The sequence below is a fragment of the Myotis brandtii genome, unplaced genomic scaffold, assembly GCF_000412655.1.
Source record: "Myotis brandtii unplaced genomic scaffold, ASM41265v1 scaffold131, whole genome shotgun sequence".
Lineage (NCBI taxonomy): Eukaryota > Metazoa > Chordata > Mammalia > Chiroptera > Vespertilionidae > Myotis > Myotis brandtii.
The window spans coordinates 5821143-5832721 of record NW_005354632.1 but is presented as its reverse complement, the minus strand read 5'-3'; the positions used below and the strand labels follow the sequence as shown (position 1 = coordinate 5832721).

Here is an 11579-nt window from a genome sequence, read left to right as displayed (position 1 = left end):
CTGGGCCTCAGCCTCCGGAAATTCTGTTTCTTTGTTATGGGGTGAGGCCACAACATTAGTCACAAAGAAACAGAATTTCCGGAGGATGAGGCCCAGAAATCAGGATTTTAAAAAGATTCGCAGGTGCTTCTAATGTGCAGCCAAGGTTGAGAACCACTGTTGTAGGCAAACACAACATGGTTGATATGAAGCTGCCTTGAGCCAGCTGTGCAAGTCGAGCCTTGATTTCCTAACGGGGATGAGTTCTGGAGTTCTACAGCGAAAGCAACATGGCTTCCGAGGAGGGCTAGATACGCTGCTTTCTCTGTGCTGATGTCCTCGTGGTCTGAATGTTATCGCGTGTTATGTTGCTGAGATTTTTATATTGAGTTCACGACGCCGTGCACTAATACATGTCTAACAGCTTTCCTTTCTCTTTTTTCTTTTTCCCTAGGCATCCCCAGTATCTCCAGTATTGGTAGTAAGTAAAAAAAAAAAAAAATCACCAAGCAGTCGAGGCTCGCTTCGCTTTGTTGTTCCGCTCCTCAGATCCACTTTCCCCGCCTCCATTTCTGATACGAGCATTTTCTCGGTGGAGTGAATTGTTGGGTTTGTTCTCGGCCCAGATGGGATGCGATCACGGGTGAGATGGTTCCCTGGTAGAGCCTGTGGGTCCGGCACAGCCCAGCTGTCCTTCATCTTGACCAATGAGGGCCTGCTTCACAGAGGTGCCATTACTTAAGTCACCTTAGTGGTCGGCAAACTCATTAGTCAACAGAGCCAAATATCAACAGTACAACGATTGAAATTTCTTTTGAGAGCCAAATATTTTAAACTTAAACGATATAGGTAGGTACATTGTTATTAACTTAATTAGGGTACTCCTCAGGCTTAGGAAGAGCCACACTCAAGGGGCCAAAGAGCCGCATGTGGCTCGCCAGCCGCAGTTTGCCGACCACTGCTAGCTCACTGAGCGAAAAGAGGAACAGTCCTATTTACCCAAACTTAGTAACCAACAACCCAATTGAACGCTCTCCCCTGGACGGGGTACGGTTTCCACCGTCATTTAGAAAATCAGAGAACAGACGCCAGTGAACGCTTGCGTGTTCCTGAGGATCCAAGGAGAATCCCACGAAGCCGGGGGAGGGATTGTGTTATCCCAGCAGCGTCAGTCAGTCGTGGTGAAGGCCTGAAAGGAGCAGGTTTCTGACCCTGATCCGTCTTTCTGGAGGAATGGAGGGGAAAACGAATCGGTCTGTCTGTCCCTCCTAAAATTCTGAGAGCCAGGTTTTCCTGATTACTTAGCTTTAAGTTTGCTAGAGAAGAGGGATTTAAAAATATATATATACATGCAGCATGGAGGAGTCAGGCTACTAGGAATTTCCACAGGAAATCTTTTCGTGGAAATATAAGTAATGGAAAGGAAAATGCCCCTTTGACCCTCTGGGGAAGTCAGGCCCGGTGCCCCTGCAAAGAGCCCTTCCCAGCTGTCCCTGGAGAATGGCCTGGAGCTTCCTCGTACAGAAACCAAGGACCCCTGACATGAGCCTGAAAAGCTGATAAGGCTCCAGAACTTTGCAGAATTGCACCCATTTTTACACATCGCACCCTTTCTGGTGGCTCCAACCTCTGGCTGCTGAGTAACAAAAGGGAAAGCAAGCCCTGAGGAAGCCGAGGCTCCACACTGGGAGCAAGAGAGGAATTCTCACAGTGTCTCCCCTTCCCTGGCCTCGGGGCGGTTCGGGGTGATCACAGGGTGAGAGCTGAAGCGAGACCATCCCCCTTCTCCGATCATTTAGGTAAAACGCTTCCCGAGCCTTGTAAGTGCCAGTCAGATGTTCCCACTCACAAAGCAACCAGTTTACCCCAGCCTGGACCGCCCGGATGCGGATTGGTTAAGCCTGGCCGGGCCGGTGCCGGTGCCGAGATAATTGGCGGCTCCGTAAACAGCAGGCGTGCTCTCAGCCACGTGGAGGCCCACCCGAGCCACGAGCCACGCTGCGTCCTCCTCCCCGCGGCCTTGCTGCTGGGAGAGCCTCAGCGCTACCGCTTGCAGATGAGCAGGACACGACCCAGATGCAGGCCTTGAGGTACAGTAGCATGGACGAGCCTGGGGGGTGGATGATTGGCCTGTAGTGCAACAGAAACGTATGTGCTTCCCCACGGTTTGGTTGATGAAACCAAATCACGGAGTTCTAGTATATTCTCCGATTTCTAGCCAAATTTCCCTTTTCAGCTTCTACCTAATTCTCCACCTACTGAAATATCTAGGAAATGGTTCCATGGATGGTAGAGAATTGTCCTGTATTACACTCCTAGATCCTTTATGTCTTTGGAATTCCTACTCATCTCCCAGCCTCGCTTATGTCTTTTGCCATAAAGTCTGTGAATAATAGCAGCCAGTCTTCGGCTTGCCCTGTCGTTGTCACTGCCCATGGCGCCTTTTGGAGGGGGGCCGCTTCAGATGTGCAGGACCTGCAGCGCTCAGAGGCTGACTTTTCTGCCTCACTGTAGACACCCCCACAACTTGCTCCTTTCAGGCCTTGCGGGTCGCATTTGCACGTGCATTTGAGAGCAGACAGGGAACCCCGGGAAGCAAGCGGAGGCAGAGGGTTGAGGTCGCTGTGGCCATCGGCCTGTCTGACGTTTCAGAAATGGACGGATGGAAAGTGGTTCTCGGGGGCTGGGTGTGTTTCTGTGTGGGCGTGTCGGGCGTGCTGCATGGATCTCTCACTGTACTGCTCACGGGACATCTCATCCTGCCGCCTTCACCTCATGCCTCATCTCCGAGCATCAGCAGATGTTGACCTTTTACACACCCAGTCGGGAAAGCCCAGTGCTGCGGGGCTTTGTGTTTATTTTGAAATCACTGGTGACCCGAAAGGATGCTGCGTTGTGCCTTGGGGAAATGTGTTCGGCTTTATTATTTATTAGGAAAATTTAGCTCCTGCATCCCTAACCAAAACCCTCTAGCAGATAGCGTGGTCGCCTGTGCCCTGCCTTCACTGGGCCTCTGGCTGTTCTCCGTGGAGTGCGGTGGGTGTTTCCTTAGATTTTTTCCCCAGAAAACAGGACATAAGAGCTTCTGGGGTCACCCAACATCACGCAGGACTAGCTTGCTTGTTGCCTGGCCTTCAGGTCCAGAGATGTGCGATAAAACCATCAGACATGACTGTATCTCGAGGCTGCTTTAATGCCATTCACACGGTTCCTTCTTTGTGGGCGCATAAGGCACTCTGCCCGGTTCCTTTCCTCAGGAATTCATGGTAGATGACTCGCTGCCCGTTCCAGAGGGCACAGGAAGGGCGGTTCTAAGGTACAAACCGTGGCCAGGGCTGTTCCCTTTATCCCACAGAAGGAATCAATGCACATAGTTCCACCGAGTATATATAGAAAGATGCCCTTACAACAGGTGTATCACTCAGGAGACCCATCATCAAAGTGCATCTCAAGGAAAACGAATGATGTCTATTATCGACGTAAATTATTAACGTATGTAACCAGAAGTTCGCATACATACAAGGGCTAAAGATTTTGGAGCCCTGATAGATGTCGGTACGGATCTCGAACAGTCAACACCTGAATTAAGTTGGGTTCAAATGCATGGACAGAGTGGTCACCCTTTCCGATCATCTGCTAGAAGTTTTTGATACAAATTTCCCATTAAGGTCATTGGTACCTGCTGTTGTCTTTCTATAAGGAAGTAGGTTGTCCACTCATCCCCAAAGGTCCTGGATTTCTGAAAACTCAGTCATTTCTGTGTGCTTTGGCCACCGCTGAAAAAAACACTGGTGATGTTGTCAGCAATGAATGAATCCCGAAATAGATCATCCCTAGGAGCCCTGGTTACCTGCCGGGGTAGTAGTAATTCATTCAGGTTTTTCTTTTTTCTCTTAATGTATTTATGCCCTTATACGCAAACTCACGATTTATTCAAGTGAACATTTGTGGATGCTGTTGATCCAAATTAATAGTTGGTTTGGTGTGAGCGTCTTTGTTAAGGTGGCAAGCTAATTGTTACCTCCTAACGTATATTATCTGATCCTTCATCCTGAAAAGCAAGTGAATTCGCTAATTATGTCTTTATAACAGTATCTTATAAAGAACATAATTAGAACCACAAGCATTGGCCTAATGTGCAAATAGGTTTGTGTGGGTGATTATCGATTTAAAAGGGGATGAGTTGGAGGTTAAAGGTAGGCCATCCGTTGAAATGAAAGATCACGTCCGAAAACACCATTTCAGAAAACTTACAATTTTTTTTAATAAATCCAAATATTTCTTTGAAAAGGAACAAGAGAGAGAGGAACATTCTGTGAACCCAAGTAAACATGATTTCCTTAAATGACTTTCAGATGATTGGCATGAAAAGCATAGACCAGTGGTTCTCAACCTTGGCTGCACATTAGAATCACCTGGGAATCTTTTTAAATCCTGATTTCTGGGCCTCATCCTCTGGAAATTATGTTTCTTTGTTATGGGGTGGGGCCCCCAGAAATAAGGATTTTAAAAAGATTCCCAGGTGATTCTAATGTGCAGCCAAGGTTGAGAACCACTGGCCTAGACCATGGGTGGAGGTGTTTGGCCATCCCCTCCTCTCCAACTCGCTCAATTCGAGACGATCGTTCACATAAGGGAAATAATTCCGTTTTCCTGTTTGCTCTTACCATGAGCACGGCCTTCGTCACAGAGTTAAAGGTCCACCTCTAATGTGATGTAATTGGCAGGACGAGGAAACAAGGGCAGTGTTACCTGCAGGGGTCCAGCAGCCTGTTGGGAAAGCCCAGGCGTGTTTTCATGCTGGAAAACATTAGAGCTGGAGACCTTGTCAAAGCTGTTCTCCAGGCAGCATCCAGATATTTCTGTTCGCGACCGATTTACGGAGGAGAGCTGGGTCGTGAGGAGAATCACAAGGTCAGCCATGTGCCCACCCGAGGTTATTAGCGACCGTGTTCATGCTCCTCAGGGAGCTGCCGTGTTTGCTTTCCCCCTTCGATTTAATACTTCTAAATCCCTCCAATAAAAGTTTCATTTGAATTGCCCTTTAACTAATTAGGTTTTATATAACGAGGCGGGGGAAGGATCAGGCTAGCGTAGCTCTGCGACAAAGCTGCATTCATTTGGAACTGTTTGCTGATGTTCTAGGAGGAGAGCGGAGGGACTCGGATCTCTCGTGTCCCCAGTATCCTCATCTCAGATCCATTTCATATCTGTGTAACTAGCATCTCGCGTCCATGAAACCTTGGTGGTTACCCGAAAGTTGAATGAACATTAGGACATAGCTGCTTCCTTAATCCTGAAGATTCAATCAACTATTTCAATGAAGAAGGAGGAAGTACCCCCTTCCTTAAAAAAAAAAAAATCTGAGAGGCTTCGTGAATTTTATTGACTACAATTGCCCACCTTGAGCAAATTGACTTTGTTTCAGGCGTTCATCTTGTCCCAGGTGATTTTCGAATGCTGAGCCACTTTTTAAGTGTGAGCTGCTATCTGTACCTTATCTCTGTGGAGTGGGGGAACCCGGAAATTTCTAGCTTAAACCAAGATTTGCCAAGATCTCTGAATGGTCCTGGGATGCATCTTCCGACATGGAGCTGTGAACCCCACACTCAGAGTGTGGGTGTCATTGGCCTCCTGGGGCACCAGTGGCGAGCTGGTCAGCGAGCAGCTCCACTTCCTGGGAAGCATGAGACGGAGCTGCTGCTCAGAAGGAGGGGAATGTTCCCTCGTGTCTACAGGACTCCATTTCCGAGGGTTGAAAGTGAGGCTCAGAGTGAGCGAGGGGCTCACCCATGTAACAAGGCCAGGAAGGCCCATCTAGCTCCCACAGCTCAAGCTCATAACATTAGACCAAGGGGAAGAGAGAAGTCAGAAGGGACATCTGGATTTATTGATTCTACCGCAGACCCCTTCCAACCCCTGGCACTGCACCTGCGGCCTCTTGGTCCCTGAACGATCCATTTCTGTGCAGGGAACTTCAATGACCTGGGAAAACACAGAAATCCATATTTTTTTTAAATATACTTTTATTGATTTCAGAGAGGAAGGGAGAGGGAGAGGGGGAGGGAGGGAGAGAGAGAGAGAGAGAGAGGGAGAGAAACATCAATGATGAGAGAGTTCATGGACTGGCTGCCTCCTACACACCCCCTACTGGGGATCGAGCCTGCACCCGGGCATGTATCCTGACTGGGAATCGAACCATGACCTCCTGGTTCATAGGTCGATGCTCAACCACTGAGCCACGCTGGCCGGGCCATATTTTTGTTACAGCAGAAGTTACAGGGACCACGTCTGAAGAGAGGGGGTCAGGGACTGTGTTCCTCTGGCACCGACTTCCCCAGCATGCTGAGGAAGAGGGAGAAGGCGTAGATGTCAGATGTATTGCAGAACACAGAACATTTCATGAAATAAGCCACGCAGATTAGAAAACATGCTTGCCCATAGCCTGTGACAGTAAAAACCTTAAAAAAAAAAAAAAACAGGATAGTTGCTTACAGCAAAATAAAATTGCGTGTCATCTCAAGGACAGACCCACCGCTGTCACCTGACCGCTATCCTCCCACCGGTTTAAGGAGGCTTGTTTCTGAGAGCAGGCAGCAGGCTGTGAAGATGGGAAGATTACCCCGGGGCCTGGGGATTTCTGCTGGAAAGCTTTAGGGCTTTGTATGGATTCCTGTCTAGGCATCCATAATGCTGTCTCGGGTCCCCTGAGGATCAGCCACAGTCACTGTACCTACCCGAGGGGCCCTGGGACTCTGCCTCCACCCGAGACGCTCCCCGAAGTGGCACATTGAACGAGGGCTCACCAGCCCCCTCTCCGCGGTGGCTTTTTCTGCCCAGGGTGGCTCCCTGTGCCCCCCCCCCCCCCACCCCCTCATCGTAGAACCCAAACATCACATAAAAGTTAGTGTTTTAGGCAACTTCAGGAGCATTGTTCCAACATCATTTTACAGAGGAGGCCACTATGGCTAAAGGTCAGCTGTGTCCCATCTCAGCTCAATGTCCACTTTCTAAACCAGGACCCCTTCCACGGCACCATGACATTGGGTTGTTGCCGTCTCGTCTCATTCAGCATGGAAAACGGTGGAGTAGGCTGTTCTAGAAAAAAACATGGGAAAGCGTGATCACGATTTACTCTGCATTTAAAGGGTGTCCACAGAGTGAGGTGCACGCTGCCTACGGTTCATGCTGAGTGAACGCCTTGTATGATAGATAGAAGACAAGATAATATTCTAGAACAACCCTACTTAGCCATCCACTTCAAGCTTGCTGTCAGCTTGACACACTGTGGACTGAGCAACAGACAGTCAGGTTTGGCAATTCTAACATCGTTCTTCCCAACTTGCAGCACAGAGAGTTTTCCTGGGGGTGCAGAGGAGAAAAAACAGATCCTTCCAGAGCCCCATGCTTAGAACCAGAATCTCCGTTTTTCTGATTCATGGAAATGAACTTCGAGTGCCACAGCCAAATGGTCACATCACCGTTTCCTGAGTTCGCTCGTGAATGAAAAAGGAAAAGTCAGTCGGGCAGGATACGTGTGGATGCACAGTCTAAACCGACGTGCTTCCAAACTTGCAAGGAACTCGAAAATTAACATTTGATCTTTAAATGTTAAATATCAACTCTTTTTCGCAGTATTCCAAAAATAATTTCTATTGCTCTCTGAATAGTATTCATGGATGTTGGCCCTAGAACTGGGGTGTTCCCTGCAGTAAGCTTTTTTTTAACATATGAGAACCACTTGCTTTGGGAACAGCTAAAGTTGCAAAAATAGGAGGCACAACCATTATTTTCTCAACTTCCACTCAGCAGGAACTGTTAGGCGACAGTTATCTGATTTCTATTACAATGGCACCCACAATTAGAATAACAAGAGCTGACATTTACTGAAAGCTCACTGCAGTGACAAGCAAATATTAACTCTGTAGTCCTGACAGGGACCAGCAGGTAGCATCATCATCCCCCTCCCACAGGTGAGAAAGCTTAGACCCCTAGAAGGTGAGGAACTTGTCCAGGTGGTAGAGCTGGGATGCAAATCGATGTGTTACCATTTTTTCCTATTTGTAATTTCTAACTCCTCGAACCAAGTGGCCCACGGGTAAAAATTCTCAGAAGCTTCATGTTATGCAAAGAACTTTTATTGGAATGGCATAGGATAATATAGACTTCGCCTCAATTATACTATTAATATAGCCTCCAACGTGCCTAATTTTTTTTACTTCTGGGAATGAAACATTCGTTAGTAATATTGATTGACTATTTCTGGATCTTAGAGTAATAATAGTAACCAGACAATAACTGGCTAATTTTAAGTTGTTTTCATTGCAATTATAAAATAAATCTTTAAAGGTTAGGATGAGATAATAAATTAAAAATCTCATGACAGCCAAATAGTAAAGCATGAATGCACAGACAGTAAAATGCTATAGGGATTTAGGGGCCACAAATTTCCATTATCTTTTTTTAGGACATTTTTCCTCCCAAGGAAAAACATAGCGTAGAAATTGGTCCCAGTGGACATAGGCATAGATTAGATTAGGATTTTTGTCTGAGCGCTGATGGTCTTGATTTTTCACTGTTCAGGAAGGTTAGGCATCCCGCATAATAAAACTTATTTGAAAAAAAAAATGTCTAATTACAGTGGGGCCTTGACTTACGAGTGTCCTGACTAATGAGTTTTTCGAGATACGAGCCATCTCTCGGCCGATTTTTTGCTTTGAATTGCGAGCTAAAATTCGGGTTACGAGCCAGCTTCAGATACCCCACCGCTAGTTGGTGCAGCGAACGACACAGTGAATGCCACAACATCAGCCCAGCATCACGTGTCTCACTCGTTCACTTTTTGATTTGACATACGAGTAATTTGAGTTACGAGCTCCATCACGGAACGAATTAAACTCGTAAGTCAAGGCCCCACTGTATATTCCCAGGAAATACAAGGGCTATGCACTCCCCACCCCCAAGAAACTATCTTAAGTACATGACACAGAAGAAAATTATATTCTAGGTAGGAGTCAGATGGTAACTGTCTATCTTGGTAATTCCATGCAGGCAAGAAACGAACAATTCAAAAGTAGAATAACCTGCATTAATTTTTATACATTTGGAAGACCCTTGAGATGGAACCCTGGCATCCTAGGGGAAAATCATAAAACACGAAGAGTATATTAAACAAGACAAACCAGTCACTGAAACTGCACATATCACTTGTTTTTGCCTCTCCTACAGGAAGCAGTTAGAACCATGTCAACAAACTAAAATGGTCTTGATTTGATGCTAGTAATACAAATAATTTTTATTTAGAGCCATCACAATGGTTTGGAATTTTTTCTGAACAATTTCTAGAAATCATACTAATTCCTTGGAAATGCAAATTTTTCATTTTTCCAAAGTGATCCTCCCAGTCCAAGTGGACTCGTGCTTTTCACTCACCAAAGTGCTCAGGTGAATAGCAGCATGCCGTCAACAGCCTGCATATTGTGCCTGCCTGTTACCAAGTGTTTCCTTAGTAACGCCCGGAGACAGATGTGGAAAATTATTACGTGCTTTTCCCATTCATAAATACCGACAGCTATAGCAATGCCCGAATTAAGATTTCCTTAGCTCTTGTGTATATCCTACGCTCACAGCAACACTATATCAGCTCTCTACCAAATATTAAAAAACCAAAATTAGAGTGAACGTTCCATGTCTTACAAGAACGTTACTTGCTCTCATCTAATTACGGAGGAAACAATGGGATGATACCTGTTTACAGTCGCTGAGGCACTTGCTATCAATTACTCGGTTATTAGATATTTACGGAGGCCTTCTGCCAGGCTCTGCCCTTCCTCACAGAGATCCGATCAAATTACAGGGATGAGAACTAGACCTATGAGAGGTCAGCCAGCGATATGCAAACGCATTTCTCACGTGGCAGTGAGCAGCCAGGAGCACTGACAGTAGCCCTGCCTCCCCCCATTCCCGAGGTCAGAGGTGAGAGCTCTCCTGTGGGCTCAGGAGGGGTTGGGAGCTGAGCTCAGGGGATGGTAGTTCTGGCTCATGAAATGACTGCTCTGATAGTAATGGCCTCGGCTCCTTAGCAAACATCCTTTCAAAGCATCCAGTCCTGATCCTGAGTCATTGTTTTTTGGGTTTTTTGGGGTTTTTTTTAAATTTATTATTATTGATTTCAAAGAGGGAGGGAGAGAGAAATAGAAGCATCAGTGATGAGAGAGAATCATGGATCGGCTGCCTCCTGCACACCCCCACAATCCAGGCAGGTGCCCTGACGCGGAATTGAACCGTGACCTCCTAGTTCATAGGTCAGCGCTCAACCACTGAGCCACACCGCTGGGCCTGAGTCATTGTTTTTTATATGGTGAATCTAAGAGAGAAATTACATCAATTCTTAAATGAGCAACGCTTACCATTATTTCTGGATTGGAACCAATAACTCCAGAAACGTATTTTGAGGTTAAAAACATCGGGAAAATATGTAGACGCACCCAAACATTCAAACCTTAAGTGAGATCAGAGGCACCTCGGACCCTTCTCCTTCAGCCACAACTACCGGGCACCCCTCTCTTCCTTTCTCTGAGAAATTGCATAAGTAAAAATAGGAAATCAATCCATTTCTTCGCAGAGATAATGGCTCACACTTAAAACATACCCCAAAGAATCTCTCAGGGAAGACGAATGCAGCCGGTTGGTATCTGTAAATATAAATTGCAGAGCCCGGGATCCTCAAGGGAGAAATGATTCCTTTCGTGTTATCTCCTGGTTCCAGGCGCCAGCTTCCTACGGGGTCTGAATTGCTGCCGTCCCCCCGTTTGCATAAGAAGATTCTGTGGCGAAAGCAAATGGCCAGAGCTGGGCCAGCGAAGGGGCTCTCTATTTAATGTCCATTCAATGTTTGGGGAGTCATCAAGGGCTTGTCCTCATGTGGTGTGGGGTTGTGTTCTGTGGACCACGTCCCGGGCGAGTGGAAGGGCAGATGTGTGGCTTGTGTCTGTGTCCGTATGACTTTCTGTTTCGACCCAATGACATGAGAGCTGACAATAACGTGCCCTGATCTCTCCCCGACGCGTGCAGATCCTTCCAAGTTTAATAGGATATGGCCGAACATTTCTTCCCTTGAGGTTTCTAACCCCAAACAAGGTAGGAGCATGTCCAATTCCTACTGATATAACAGTCCCTCCTGTGGAGGGGAAAAACCCATATGCTAATATTTTTAGCACTAAATAAGAGCATTGTCATAAGTGCCATGTCTTTGAAAGAATCGTACTTGGAAAAACTTGTTCTAATATGGAGAGTGTCCCAGAAATGCTCCAGTGAGAGAGAGTGGGGGGAATGCGATGGGGTAGGAGCTGTAGGCACCGTGCTACACGGAACGGCAGGCCGTCCCAGGGCCGTCCCAGCGCAGGGCACCAACAATGAGGCTCACAGGCTTGTGAGTGGCTCAGGCATCGCTCCACTGCCTGCCCTTTGCTTTTGTTCAGGAAACGGCTACATCTGTTGTATCGAGGGTCGGGGACAATTCATGTCAAGGCAGGATGGCCACCCCTAAGGAGACCAGCTTTCTCTGACTGTTGCTCTATATTGACTTATAGAAATTTAGA

General features: G+C 46.8%; 1 protein-coding gene across 1 annotated transcript in view; it reads left to right on the top strand.

Moving 5' to 3' along the window:
* NTNG1 (netrin G1) overlaps positions 1-11579 on the top strand; it is a 202783-nt gene that overhangs the window by 174058 nt on the left and 17146 nt on the right. Inside the window, exon 5 of the mRNA XM_005860123.2 lies at positions 434-460. Within this exon, the coding sequence (XP_005860185.1) occupies positions 434-460 (27 nt within the window). The remainder of the gene's footprint in view (positions 1-433; positions 461-11579) is intronic.